General features: G+C 40.4%; 1 protein-coding gene across 1 annotated transcript in view; it reads right to left on the reverse strand.

Annotated features, from left to right (window-relative positions):
* Positions 1-15,882, reverse strand: part of niban2b (niban apoptosis regulator 2b) — a 36,649-nt gene that overhangs the window by 18,642 nt on the left and 2,125 nt on the right. Inside the window, exons 2-5 of the mRNA XM_070965091.1 lie at positions 6,879-7,009; positions 4,815-4,943; positions 4,616-4,721; positions 3,285-3,452 (exon numbers count right to left, since the gene is read on the reverse strand). Of these exons, the coding sequence (XP_070821192.1) occupies positions 3,285-3,452; positions 4,616-4,721; positions 4,815-4,943; positions 6,879-7,009 (534 nt within the window). The remainder of the gene's footprint in view (positions 1-3,284; positions 3,453-4,615; positions 4,722-4,814; positions 4,944-6,878; positions 7,010-15,882) is intronic.

Raw genomic sequence — 15,882 nt, forward strand, 5'->3', positions numbered from 1 at the left:
TCGTGTGAAATGGTTATACAGGACTGTGATTTGTAGTGTGACTGTTCTCTATCGAGGATTCTATATTGTATACAAGTGCCTTGAATGTTGGATGTGTAACCTTCCTGAATCAAAGTCTCTTATTTTAGGAAAGAGAACAGAATGCTACTTATGCAGCTCAACTGGCTTTGTCTGTATGTACCTCACATAAACACTTCGCATTGCTGAGAAGCTGTACCTGGTCTTAAACACTCTGTGTTAATTTATTCACACACACCACACACTGTCCCAAACACCTATTTGTCCATTTCTGTTTCCACCCTACAATCACTACAAACTGTGTGTCTGAGAATGTAAGTGCAGGTCTGGTGGATAAACTATAGCACCTGTCAGTTAATGAAGCCTCTGCTGAAGTAAACAGCAGAGGCGAAGTTAGAACAAAGCTCCTGTTGTAAGTGACAGGTTCCTCCTGGGTCCTACCTCTTGCACTGTGCTCAATTGGAGCTGAGCACCATGGCAACCTGGTAAATATGTTGTGGCATGATGCCATGATGCTACTCTTATTTCCAGTTTCAGTCCTGTGCCAGTTTTACATTTAACTCTGATTGTGACACCTGCAGATACCAAGGCTAGATGAAACATGCCAAAACCAAATTTTAAAAAAAAATCTACCTCATCTCTGCAGCAGTTAGGTCGCTTGTAAACAAATTAAACCATTATGTCAGACATTGTACTTTATTTTCTGATTTTGAGTTGGTAGCTAGCCAGAATTAGCCTACAGCACACATACAGCAAACCACAGTGGAAGAGGACAAATAAGGATCCTAAAGGTTGATCTGTTTGCATACTTTCTTCAGTGTTGACTACACCTTTAGAATCACTTCATCTTTAAGCAGCCTATCAAATACAACCAAGGCTACGTCTGATATCTGCTGGCAAGGCTGCTACTGGCCTTACTTCATGACCAATTATGCTGCCACCACTGCTTACGTACTTCATTGCAACCAATGTGCCAAAGGAATGCAGGATGCAAGGAGTAGCCTTCCAGCATATGTGAATGCATATAGTAGTTAAAAGCAATTATAAAAGGACTATGGAAACCAGCTATGACCTCTGATAGAGACACTTATGTACAATGGGCTCCAACTCAGTAGAAGGATGACTGCAGAGGGTGTTCTTGCTTTCTAACCATATTTGGGCAATACACTCAGCTCATCAGTTCTGATGCAAGATACTGAGTGCAAACAAAAGTGCATCCAAAATATTGCATTCAGGAATGAATCCCAAAATACATGGCTGTTGGAGAGGGCCTGGATAAAATACTGGAATTGAGTTGAGTTGAAAAAAGCAAACAATCCACATCTAAATAGGGTAGGTATGAAAAGTGAAAAGTAAAAAAAAAAAACAAGAAAAAAAAAGACCGATCATCTAACAACTACACACGAGCTGGGATGGGTATATGGTCATGTGGCCAATCATTGTCCTGGACTGGCAGAGAGGAGTGTGTGTCCAATAAGGAACATGTGGGACCATCTGGGCCATAAACAGGAGAAGTTCTACTAAGGGGTGGTACTTAAATTTGTACAGAAGAGGCCTAAACTCAGAATATGCCTATTTGATGTGGCAGACTTTAAGAACACTTATACATACAGGAAGAGTAAGAAGAGCAACAAGCATCACGAAAAATCATAAAAGCTGCAACAAAACCACATCAATGAGAGATGTTTAAGAACCACAATAAAAGCTCATAATTGTCCTCAATCATGCCCCCTAAAAATAAACTGAAATGCTTCTCTCTTTTTCCTGTGAAAACGGTTAATACCACCTCTTGGCTGGACTTAATCACTTCTATGGCTATAAAAATAGAGATGAAAACTGTGATGTTGAAATAATGATGTTGCTTTTCATTCAAATGTCTTGTAACATGACTGGTCATCATTCCTCTTACTGGAGCTCGTTTGTGCACTGATAGGCTCTTTAAGGGAATGGCATGCCTCACCTATATGTACATGTTTCACCACATGGACACTGAATCATATAGGCAATATTTTTGTTTAACACGTAATAAAGTCCTTAATGTTAATGTTCTTTTCATTGGTAGGGTGTTTAAAAGACTTATGGTTTTTGGTCCACACTCAAAGTTGCCTTGAAGAGGTTTAGTTATGAGCTTACTGTTCTGAGCTTCACAATGCTGACATGCTCTAACAACCCTGTTCCTTATGTTTCGTCCTCCTAGAAAAGTTACCATAGGAAGATATTTAAAGGTTTCTTGAGGGGATGGCTCATTTTGAAGAAACTGCCTAGTTTTAAAATGATGTCCTTGTTCTTAGTTTCAAGGATGAATGTAGTGCAGTAAATAATATTTGGCTTTGGTTTGGAGGATTTTCATTTCAGCCCCTCTCCTCTGCTGCTTCACTGAGAGCGAGGCTTAGCCACTGAAACACGCTGGTCTAACGATTAAGTTGTTTTATATACTGCAAGTGTTACTAGAGTTTTGACCTCTTAAGAGTTTTTTTCTTTCTCCATTAACCTTGGAAGTAGGTGAAGTTGTGCCAGAATCCCCTACTCTGAAAAAACAAATAAAAACATAAAGAAATTGCACTGAATAAAAGTGAAACAATACTGCGGAGTTCAAGGGGCTTGTTGCATCAGCAGGTATTTCACTTGAGATAAAATTAAAGGTTTCTGGAAGAGCTTAAAAAGGTGGACCTTGCACTTCCATGAAGCTCTTTCCAACACGAGAAATCTGCTGTGCTAAAAACAGAACCATGAAGGAACTGATGCAGAATGAGAACATACATTCTCTCACTGCAATCTCCATTTTTCCTCAAAATGTCTCTGCGGCAAATAAGGCGAGTGAACAGAGCAAATTGCCCAATATCTTTAAGTCACAGAGGTTCAGTCTCATAGAGGCCACTTGTGGGGAGACTTTCATCCACTCCCTTGAGCTTGCAACCCTGGGCAGCCACAGTCTAGATCAAAGAACTCCAGGAAGTCCATATTTATCCCATAAACCTGCCCCTGAGCATCAGAGGAGGCTAATCTGTCTTATCAGTCTGTCTAATCTGTCTCTATTTGTTTTAACAAATTATAACATTGCTTACCTTCTCATTTAAGAAAGTGTTATGTGTCAGTAAAATTTTCTGCTAATTGGGAGCATCAGTATAATGACCAAAATAAGAAGATAGACTGCCACTAGTTATATAAACTCCTGAGATCATGGTGTTTAGTCGTTTTGTGTCCAACAGTGCATTGATAAGCATGTGTGATGCAGGAATTTGTGCTGATTATTAGTTGGCACTCACCATCATTAGTGTGTCTGACACAGTCCTGGAGGACAGCGTGCCACTTCTGCTGTTCTTTCTCCGTCACCACACAGAAGTAGTAGTGACGGGCGTAAGGGTGCCAGAGGATCAGAGGGAACTGGGTAGCACACTTTAGGAAGGGTGAACTTCCCGACTTGGCTTTCACACCTGGAAAAAATGAACACAACCTAAAAACGCTGAGCAATTATTCTGAACTTTCTGGGTGCCTGCTAAAGCACACAGCATATTACAGCTCCTCTGATGAATGCAGAATGTCTTTACATGCATTTGAAGAGGTTAATGTAATGTCTTCAGCATTACTAATGCATGTTGTGCAGTCAAGCATTAATCAAACAAATTATTTCAAATAGTCGAGCTCCATTAATTCCCAGTATGTCAGGCTAACTTCTGTTCTATGGATATAAAATGATGCACAACACATCTTCAATTTTCAATTTAGATATGTGACCACTGTGACATTTTTTAATGAAAATGCTTAAAACATTTAAAACTATTAAAATTAAAACATCTTTAAACCTACACATCAGCCACATGACCCTGGCCCTGCATGTCATGGCAGCCCTTCAAGAGTCTCCTTAAGTTTTCCGTTTGATGTACAGGTGCAGCAACAAAAAGGTTTAAGTGATGCCAATAATAATCTGATTAAAAAAAATCATATTACAGGCCATCCCTTGTCTCATTCTATTCACCTGATAGTGTGCTTTTCTACTGCGTAAGACTTCCACCTAAGCCTAATTGATTAACACAAAGAACGTTCAGGTAGTTTAACTCAGCAGCCTGCTTAGCAGCCTCTGGCAGGTTCAAACACAACTCGTTTGCTCTCATGTTTAAAGGATTAAATATGACATTTAGATGAGCAGCAGCCTCGCTGTGGGCCCCTCTGCCCTACAAACACTACAGTTCTAGTCCTCTTTCCATTGATCATTCCTTCCAATGTTTCAAGTCACACGTAACTTCTTCGTTCTAACCAATGAGTTTTACACAGTATACACACATACAGACGAATCAGGACTAGACTGGCAATCAGCAGAAAGGCTCCAGATGTGAGAACTTTAACTTAATAATCTCATCATGATTAAATGTTAATTATTACAATCCTGGATACTGTAGTGAATTGTATTGCCCTGTATTTGATTGGTGATATGATTAGAAGCTTTTCCACGAGTACAACAATTATCATTAGATTTCTTAAAGAGACCCCTGGCCATGGAAAAGGTGAACCTGCATAAAATTATCAGCACAGATTTGTTGCAGCTTGAGGCTCTGCTCCCCTCTCCCACCTCCCCTCCCATCCTCCTCCTCCTCCTCACCAGGCAGGCTGTTGCTGATCAGATCCAGATATTGCTCAATAGATGTCAGCACTTTGTACCCAGCACAGTTGATGGTTCCTTTGGGATTGAGGTGTCGGTCATGGGACTGGTCGTGAAGACAGAGAGTTAAAATGTTAAACAGTGCCTCAAACCAGCATCATCTGAAATGGATTGTACAGCCAATTTTATTTCTACTCACCGCTTTATTGTCATAATAGTTGATGTTGTAGGAGTCTGGAACAAAGAGGAAGCGGTTTCTCCATTTCTTGTTCTCCTCCAGGTACTGAAAGAGTGATCCAGAGAAGATGGACTTGTTCTCCAGAGGAATCTGTGGGTGAAAACACATTTCAAGTCAAACCTTACACATCACAAAGGCAGTACAATGCACAAGTAAGTTTAAGAGTGTTTTAATTGCTAGAGCAGCAGGGAAAAAGCTAGCCTATGTTTGCTTTTAATAAAAACACACATCTAAAATGAGTCCATAAGGGGCTGTGGCTTAATTCCAAGACCACCAGTTAGCATTGTTTTCCCAAAGAGCCAACTGCATTCCTCACTACACTCTTAAACAAGACCATTATGAGACTCCTGACCCAACTTGTGTGTAAGTGTCTGTGTGCTAGGTGTGTGTCAAAAGACTGTAAAAAGCAGACACAGCTATATACATGCATGACACACTTTAATGACCATAAGATCACATGAGATCATGTGAGCCGAGAATCCATCTGGCCAGGTTTCAAGTAATGCGTTTGCAGCCAAACCAAAGTCGTCTGGACAAATCAGCGTCTTATGAGGAACTACTGACAGACACGAGCGTGCTTTATGTGTTATGACAGTGAGAGAAGCCACTTCATTTGAAAACAACAATGGAGGCCCCTAAACACATTAGCATTGCTATAGCATCGGTTACAACACAACTGGAGAGTTTTTCTTCGTTGAAAGAAGAGCACTGAACTGTTCTCACTCTTCTCCCAGCTGGTTTCTACAAGAGTGGGTACTGTAGCAGAAATGCTCTATGTGCATGATGCAAGACTGTGAACTGATTCATCATTGATTCCATAGTTTCATGAGTAAAGAAATGATTGATTTGATGAAAAGTTCAAATCTGATCTGATCAAACTCATTTGTCATGCACAGCAAAGGACTATGTTGATGACTATGTTGATGTATAACATACAGAAAGGCTGCTATTGCATTAGTTCCCTCTTTATGTTTTCATGTTTGTGTTCTGGAACTAACGTTCCCTGTTTGAGTACTACTATGCTGAAATTCACTGAGGGACTGTACACAATTCAGCATGAGCAAAAGTCTCACAAGGCTATGTTGCATTCAAAGTTCCACTCATTGATGTCTGAAGTCAAAGAGACTTTGGAAAGACTTTCAAGGACTCAAGAACCTCTTTCATGACAAGTGGCCAACAAGGTATTTTGTTTCATCTGCATTACCTTTTGTTTCATGTTCACACTCCGTGTTTGTATTTTCATTTGTTTTCATGTTATGTACTGTAAAATTTGCTGATGTATTTTGTACTGTTTATTCATAAATATAGTTGTCAAGGTGTGACTGATGTGGGGATTGCTCAACTAATAAATCCATTTCAAAAAACGTGATTCGTTTAATTAAATTTTATTTACAAATACAATTTTGGCTTCCAACCATTGTGAAAACAAGAAAATCTAGCTAAAACAACTATTGTGCTGAATTCTGTTTCGCAATGATGCTCTTGTTTTGTCTTGTGTCAGAAATCCAGCACACCCCTTTCCTTTACAGCGGTGTGCTTTCGCCCCTCCCTAAAACCTCAAAGTCACTCGAAGCCAGGCTGTGGCATGTTCAGTTCAGCTCGATCCAACACAGAAAGAGAGCCTTTGGTCAACAAGAAAGGGAAAACCAACTCAGCTGTTAGACATGAAGATAGTATCACATGGCGCGCAGGTACACACACTAAACTGAACTTTTGCTGGGAGGGCAGGCAGGGACAGCTGTTAGGAATTGTTTATTCATTTGAATAATGAAGTGAAATTATTTTGAAAAAAAATTACTTACTGTGGCATAATTTTGATTTAGTAACTCTCAATATCTCATAGTTTTCTCCTACTTCTTCTAGAATAACAGGCCTCACATACAGTTGTGTATTTTAAAAAAGTCAGGAAAGAGGTCGCATTGGAGATTCTACTATTGACTTAACGCAGAGTGGACTCTGTGCTCAGAGTCCTGCAGAGTGATGGGAGCGTAAGGTAAAATAATGTAAGGTAAAATATTATTTTACCTTACGGTGCAGTAGCTGGGGTTGAGGGCCACCTCCTCCTTCTATGTCAAAGCGAACTTTGTTAAAGAGAGCCACTGCATACTGCTGCTCATACAGATGTCCAAACTCCCCCATCACCTCCCTGGTCCGAACTGAAACACACAAAACACACACACAGTGTAAGGAAATATTCTACATTGCAGTTTTAGGCATTTTTCATATTTACACAATAACTCTACAATGATTGTAATGCTTATTGTGTTTCACATTGTTTTTGAAACAATGAGCACAATGAGCATTTAGCTTCAGGGTCTGCTAACATTGAGCCGACATGTCAGTGTCGATTTTAATCTGGGTCTTATCAATCAATTCAGGAAAGATCAACAATTACAGTGACTCAAAAAATGAGAATATTTCCACAGTCCAGGAAAATGCTTCACAGATCTGACCAATGCGTATGGTCCAAATGTATTGTGTTAACACTTGAATATGAAATTCACACACACACACACACACACACACACACACACACACACACACACACACACACACACACACAGTGAAATTAGGGGCGTATGTCAAAGTCATCTGACCTTAAAGGCAAGAGAAATTCATGTGGGAAAATGTTAAGCAGAAAGTCAAACACAGACTTCAGAGGGTAAAGAATGGCAGTTCACACTGCTGTTTTTGAGCTTCATCAATGAGTCCACATCATTGATGTTTGCTTGGAGTTCTAGTTGGCCTTCACATATCTAACCTCTTACACTCTACATTTGTAAAAGGAAGATTTGCACTGCTGAGCCTTTGTGTGTCCACAGATACAGTTAATGATGAAGGTACATGTTATGGCTACTGTAGGTGAATCCCAATCAACTGATCTGCCCGGACCCACAGGTGAGTCCTTTAATATTATCTGCTTGGATGGCATAACTCTTAAAAAGAGACTATGTAACTTTTGGTTAACAGCAGCCACTGTCATTATCAAATGAAGAAAAAAAATATGGTAACTTGTACAGTCTTCCTTTTACATAAAGAAGGCTGACATCAAACTTTGTCAGGCAATTTAGTTATGTTTGACAACCACACCTTTGCATAAGCAGACAGCATTCGTGACTGGTAAGTCACAAGTCTGGGACAAGAGTCACGGCATACCCCTTCTGTATTTGCTTCCCTTTAGGAGGTTTTCCTTTAACTACTGTTTAAAAAAAAAGTCTTCAAAAAATGTGTCACGGAACCTTGCATGATTTTGATAGCAATAAAATGGTTCAGGTAACATGAAGATCATAAGATATGAAGCAGTTGTAATTGCGGCCCAAGAACACTGGTCCAAGGGCTCCATTGTACTGCCACAAATGATTGTTTTTTATTCATGCTGACATGAATCACATTTTTGAGAGGCTTAAGATGTCCCAAAACTCACAAAACTTTGCATCAGAAGCTGTGAAAAATTCTAGATTTTATGGATCTTGCACTTGGATATGTTAAAATTGCTCAATTAAGACGTTAAGCCTTAAGACCTTGCTAACGCATTATTGTGAAACTTGTGTTTTCATTGACCGATGTTGCACTGGCAGCACGTGAATTCTGATGTTTTGCCATGAAACAGGAAGTAACAGGAATGAACCAGGAACACTTGAAAACTCACAAAACCTGGCATACATGTCAGAATTGGTGCTGATTGATATCTGATATGGGTCCCACGATTTGTTAGCACACCCTACAAAATTTCAACAAAACAGCCATTGTGGTACATTTCAAACACATGTTCAAAATCAGTGATTTTTAATTTACTGTGCAATTTTTGTACAGGTTTTACCATTTCCAGGTGTCCTTAAACAAAGTCCTCCTACGGAGTTAAACAGATGAACTTCAAGTTAGGTGAGTGTAATCAAGCTTGAGTCTTCACTGAATGCTGTGTCTGTGGCATGGCTTCGAATTTCTATGTTTTGCCATGAAACAGGAAGTTAATTGGCAAAACGGAATTCCATCTGGGTTTGATGGGAAATCTGTCCAACAGTTGCAACTGCAGTTGGAAGATGTATAAACTGCTTGATTCGACTAGCTCTGCACTATGGCTATGAAATGCATTTGGGGTGATGCAGGATGTATATTAAACTGTCTTTTAAAGGCATTAAGAAGGCAGCCTTGCAGCATTATGAGTGAGTCTAGATATGATAAGGGAAATGCCTCAGAAAATGTGTCATTTTGCTTCATCAACAACTGTTCCATTAGGAGTTCTCACATGTGACGCGAGTCACTGCTGGACAGAATTGGTCTCACTTGATGAATACATTTGAAATGTGCCTGACATCATTGTTTGAAGTGTGATGATTAAGGCAAACTACGTTGAATAAACATCCTGGTAACCAAAGAAAGTGAACTACTTCTCTCACGTATTCTGTTGGCACGAATCAGACATCACATGCTCTGCCCCTACCACAAAAAATGCATCACCAGAGGAGTGTTATGAGACAGACACATTTCAATCAGCAGCAAAACGGTATTCATCTATTATCAACATTAAATTCCATCGCGACAGTGATTTTGAGTACTGTACCTCTCAAACATAAGTGCACTTTTAATTTACTTCCACCTTTTAGGTGGGATGGGCTGGGGCACTGCAGGGTCAGTGCATCATGGGTGGCAAACCAGAAAACAGAGTCAGTGCTGACTCACGAAATGCCCACAGCACACAGAAACAATGCAATCATTTGTAAGTGTTTGACACTCATCTTAGTCACACAGCACTAAGCTCCATATGATCATGACTACCCATGAGAAAGGCTGTGTGAACTTACTCCCCCCCCAGATTTAAAGGTGCAGTGTGCAAGAATTGGCCACCCGTCAAAGCTCACTCTAAACAAATAGAGGGCAGCAAGCCACCAGAGCAACTGCTTACTGCTGCTCAATATGCACTTTGTTGTAGCTACCTTTGGCTGGAGCTACAAACTGCCATTAGCTAATTAAGTCAGTTAGCCATGCAGGTAAAGGCCCTATTAACTGATTGAGTATGTCCAGACTTGAACTCCAGCACTCAGGTAGTGTTGGTGTTCACATTGCATACAACAGAATGAGGCTCAGCAGCCTCCCAGCGCACACGGTCAGACTGGGCCCGAGCACAGCCTCCAAGGCCGATGGAGGACCGTTTGATGACAGGGATTACAATGCTGAGGTGATTTACAGCAACCAAAGCCAGCACTCTGACTCCAGAGATGATGAAGACACAGCAGGACAGAGAGAGGCGTGAATCAGGAGAGGAGCGAGAGGATGGATGGGCATCAGCAGTGTGGATTTTCACATCTAACTATGTGAAAAAGGGTTTATTTCTAACAATCACCAACTAGAGTTGGCACCGAAAAGTGCAAAGACAAGACAGTTTTGGTGAATTTGATAGTGTTTGTGTTGAGTTTGAATGAAGTGTGTTTATGATGAGTTAATGAGGCAGTCAAGTTAATTTTGGTAAAAGATGTTCGGTAGAAGAGAGAAACTTGAATTTAGAAGATGTACAGTTGTATTTTTCTGTTTAATAAGGAAAATGTGTGTAAGAATATTTCTTCTCTTGACATTTTTTTGAGTATAGTTAGCTAGCAGACAATCACCTCTTGAGGTACACAGTAGTATTACGAGACAGATGACTTCAGTGGACATCTGCAACATAATGCAGAGATCTTCTTCACATTCTTTTGATAACGTTAGTTCATTTTTTTAGTATTTTAAACCAAAAATCTGGCCATAACATTACACCTGAAAGGTACTGTTATAAGAATTCAATTCAATATTCCTTTATTAGTCCGGCGAGGGGAAATTCCAACAGTAGACCTTTCGTGTCTTTATTATTGTTCAAGTCCTGTTTCAAATGCTTTTTCAGACTGTTCCCTGACCAGACTAATAGTTGATTCGGTCAAAACAGATATTTACACCAGTACTAATATTTGTAACAAGTACCAGCCTTTAAAAACTCATCAGCTGAACCTTGATCTTCAGTTTCATCCATCTGGCAAGACTAACAGCAGCTGCCTCAAAGAGGTTTCTTTGAAACACACCACGGTTGACATGCTTCTTTTGGAAAAGCCACTCAGCGTAATCACATGACAACCAGACCGCATCAGACAGCTGAGGGGAATCAAAAACCTCATTCTTTTCAAACAATTGGAGACAGGAGGAGATACACTTAAAGATTATGTTGCCCTTATTTGACTGTCCTAGTTACATTAGTAAACGCCAGCAAACTTTTCAGTATTTCCACTGACCATCCACTTCCCAACTGAGAGCATTCCTGATTAAGCACATTTCATGGCCAAAAGAGAGAAGCTGCAAAAATGTGTCTGCTCACAACAGTGTGAGGATTTGTGATGTCTATTTGAGGCATTTGTTTCTGGGCAGTGCTGGTCGGGTCCAATCAGGAGGCCTAAAGCTAAACCCAAACATGCAGACTCTACAAATGCAATGTGATGCATCTTAGAAAATAGCTGTTTTTTTTGGGTTTTTTTTGGTAAAAGTCAAAGTTACAAGTCTGTTTACATAAAAATTCAAAGGACAGAGACAGGACTCCCAAGGAGGATTTTGGTAAGATACAGCCAATCACCAATCTGTGGTGCAGATTTCCTGTACTTGGGTCGATGATGTCTGAATTGCAGCAGAATAGAAGTATAGAGTAGTATGAAATTGATATATTCAAGTCAAGTGCAAGTACCACAAACGTTTACTTAAGTACAGCTCTTGAGTAAATGTACTTAGCTACTTTCCACTGATGCTCATGGGTAATGTAATTTTCAGCGCCAAGCCATAAAAATTGCAGGAAAAGACATGCTTTCTCAGGAACAGTGGAAACAACAACAACGGATGGCAATAACAAACCCTATTATGCTTTCAATGACCCAGGATACTACATTGTTTTCATGTTTTGGAACATTGAAGATATCACTAAAACTCAGTGACTGAAATTTACAGTGTGTCTGGGCCAACAACTTCTCCCAATTCACAGACCCAGAAAATCATGTTTCATTAAGAATATGTCAGATTTAGAGGCTGTAAGAACATATCAGGGAGCTGTATGAACTGCTGCTGTGAGTCTCGCTGAGTCTTTGTTCTGTTGCAGCCAACTACCAGACTAATTGTCCAGGGGGCTCTGCAGTGCTGAGGCCAGCTATCAGCTCTAATGATGATGACTATGGTGTTGTCTTCAATCGCTGTGGTAATCTAATCCAACCAACCAACACCACATGCAATTAATTTACATGGCAGCTCATCTTAACTGATGTCAGCTCAACAGTTCCAGCACATCTTGATCATAGAAACCTGACTCAAGAGTTCAGAGACTTTAATTTAATAGACCCATAAGAGGAATCCCCCTCCTCCCCATTTCTCCACGGTGCCTTAACAAAAACATTCCACTGAGACAGACCCACAGTCTGACTCATAAATTTAGACTGTGTTCCCATCAGAGCTGAAGCAACAGAGCAGCAGTGATTCTTGTGCAAGGATCTGGGGCGCCAAATAAAAGCAGATTTAGTTTGGTTTAAACATGTTTACTGAGGTAATTACAGGCAGGGCAGGAGATATGTTCAGTTTAGAACTTTTTCAGAATTCACATCAGCCAACAGGCAAACTTTAATGCTCATCCAAGGCTTTTTCCTGGCTCACAACAGTGGACCATCACTGCTGATCAGCATGGACTCAGTTATTTCTCTTGGAGATACTTGCATGAGTCGAACAAATAATTTGCCCTGATGTCGCTAACTTATGACAACAGTCCTCGGAGTCAAATGAACGAAACTCTGTGGCACACGATGTACATATACTATTGATAACACAATCAGAATCAGGTTTCCTCTTACAAGGAACTCACCATTGTATTTTGCTGCATAACACTAAACATAGAAAGAGAAACTTAAAAAAAAAAAAAAAGTACTGCATATTATTAAAAAGTATGTACATTTTGTTTTGAAAATGAAAGGTGTGGGGGTAGGAGTCTGTCAGTGGGCCTTGTTGGTGCAGCCAGCTTCTGGGAAGAAGCTGTTTTTGTGGTGTGAGGATTTGGTCGTGCAGCCTCCTGGTGGTGGGGAGAATCATGCCAGTGTTGGTTAAAAAAAAAAAAAAAAAAAAAAGGCTAGCAGGACCAGCCTCAGCACATCATAATGCCACAACTATCATCAACCTTTGCAGGAAAGCAGGAGACGTGTATGCATGGAAATAATACTGTAAAGAAAGACCTGAATGCTCTTTTCTGTCTGGTGGAAGAGCTCCAGTTACTCAGAGCTCCCAGAGCCTCACAGTGATCAACAAGTCCACTCAGAGCTCTGAGGAACAAACACTCCAAAAGTGCACAATGATCTGTATAAATAAGTATTCTTGCAGCCTTAATTATGTTAGTGCAGTTCACTCAGTATGTGGTGGTTATGAATGCGTGGAAATTGGCCTGGGATAACTTTAGATTCCAGGCCTGAATTATTACAGCTCTGGCTCTGCTGAACTTTTTTCAGCCTTATTTCGCAAATCATTTTGGTTTTCCTGCCCACAAACTCCACTCTCATTAACCTTGTTTCCAGCAGCAGCAGCAACAGGCAGCTGTTTTCAGTAAAAAACAAACAAAAAAGCAGCTCTGATAAACCCACTGTGAACAAAGAAGAGCATTTAGCTGCCAAACGGACAGAACCTTTCCTCAGGAGTGGTAACAAAAACAAAACTAAAAGGGGAATGAGTGTTGGGCGTCAGGTGGACAGAAACATGACTCTGAATGCTCACTTTGCTTCATGCCTGTTTAATGTGCGAATAAGAGTGTAAATAAGTGTAGCTGGCATTTATGAGCTGTACCTACAGGCCTACATTAGCATTATAAAATAACAGGCGCTGCAGTCTGTACCCAAGACATCACCTGTTTCCTGCATGCATTATCAACATTACAGAATCAGTGCCTTCTGCTCTCACCTTTCACAGTGAAATCCCTTGACATATACACTGCTTACGAGAATGAAACTTAAATTCCCTCAGAGTATTTTGCTAAGAGGCAACTCCAAATAGCTTACATAATCAACTGTTAGCAGCGCATTAGAGATATGATCTTTATGAGGTGATAATATGTCAGTGTTTTGTTCACATCTTATCGTGTGTCTCCCAAGTAGCCAAAATAAATACATGTATAATGCAGCTTCAAAGTGGGCCAGTCTTGTTCAAGCAGCCTAAAACTTGTCCACCACAACACTCAGTCCTCAGGAAAAAGCCTGAACCACTGACTCAGCTGTAGCTGCAACAGCATTCAAGGACAATAACACATTGTCAAAATTCAATGGTAACTGATTTTCATGCATCTTTTTGTAATGTCCATGTGAAATTTGCCTGGGGGAACAACATTTCCTGTGCAGGACTGTTTGGCTGACTGTGCTGTCACTGTAATGAAACCTGAACAGTACGACATATCATGATACAGGAAGCATTAAGAATGACATATTTGTTTCCTGATCTTGGAAAGTCAGACCACTGGCTAACTCAACATGATAGTTAGAGGCTAGTTTAGTTGACTCCAACTTGAAAGATTAGTGAAGGTAGCTTTTATTTTTTGAAGCAGCAAGTTAGGTTTCATGAAGCTAACTGCTCTATAATTTATCCCTTTTCTCTGGCTTTCACTGTGTTGTTACGTCACCACAAACATTCTGTGGTTCTGCTTGTTGAGTTTTACCTCATGAGATCATTCCTGCCTTCATACCTGCTCTGGCTCCAACAAAGTGTATACTGTGGGGTCCCAGCAACAGGTATTTCCGCCACCTGAACCTGTTTCCAACAAGCTTCTCTGTGCTGAGCAGCGTGTGTTGAAGGTGAGAGTGCCACACCTCGCCAGGCCACAGAGAGCCACCCTGTTGACCACTTAACACTCCCTCCAGAGCCCGAAGATAAACCAGAGCCAGGGAAAAACACTCTGTGTTAGGATTTCCTGTTTCCTGGCCCCTCACCCACTGACCAAGCTTGCATTGCTCTGTGTATGACTACATAAAGAAACTCTGTGTGAAAGTGGGAATTAGATGTGCTTTTGTCATGTCCGTATTGAAACTCTGACTTTAAGAACTGGAGCACATGAACTCATGCAACACTGTTTATTGTTTTTGAAGGATGTCTCTAAACTTCCACCCCTTATCAACGATGTTTTGTCTTAATAATAGCTAGAATGTGTTATGAGTTAATCAATATAAAAATGTAATGTATAATTAAACAGAAATTAATTAATTTATGAAGTTTGTGGTCCCATGTTAGATTTAAAAAACGAGAAAAAAGACTGAAGGAAATTGTGTTCCGTGTTCAAGGGGTGTTGAAATGTTAAATGAATGGTTTCTCTTAATTAGATTTAAATATTTACTCATACTGCGAATTTGATCATTTGTTGTTGTGAATGTCAAAAAGAGCAATAAAAGTGACATTACCCCAAATTTTGCTCTTTTTAGCAGCTAGTGAATATTTGACCATTTTCAGATGAAAGCATTCTGAAAAATACAAAAATTAGAAGTTCCCACAGAAGCCTGTCTGGAGCACACATGTGCGCTCACGTCAGTTTCCAAAGAGGAAATGAGAGGTTAGCCATGTGATCTTGGTCATTTCCACGCTCAACACCCCCCCACACCCCGCCTCCCAAAGCTGACCTCATGCTGGAGGTCAGTGAGGGAAGTGGAACATGCTGTTAGTTGGGTCTGTATGACTCCGCTCAGGGACTCCCCCTGTTATTCTTATCAGAAATCAGGCAAGGCTTATCTAAGTCAGTACGGTGTGCCACTTTTATCAGCTGGCCATAAACACCTTTATACAATGGTGCTGCGAAGCTACATATTAACAGGGAGTCATGTCCTCAATATGTATTTTACCAAAATCCTCTCTTGCACAGTGTTTTATTGCATTCTGAAGGCACCAGGAATGAACAAAGTGAGTGAATATGTGGATATTTGTGGAGTGCTTTAATGACTAATCCAGGCACTTCCCTTGAAGGCAGCCAGGCACTGGGCTCGTCTTGGCTGCAGAGACTGTGTGGTGCTTGCTGTGCAGC

The sequence above is a fragment of the Chaetodon trifascialis genome, chromosome 6, assembly GCF_039877785.1.
Source record: "Chaetodon trifascialis isolate fChaTrf1 chromosome 6, fChaTrf1.hap1, whole genome shotgun sequence".
Taxonomy (NCBI): Eukaryota; Metazoa; Chordata; class Actinopteri; order Chaetodontiformes; family Chaetodontidae; genus Chaetodon; species Chaetodon trifascialis.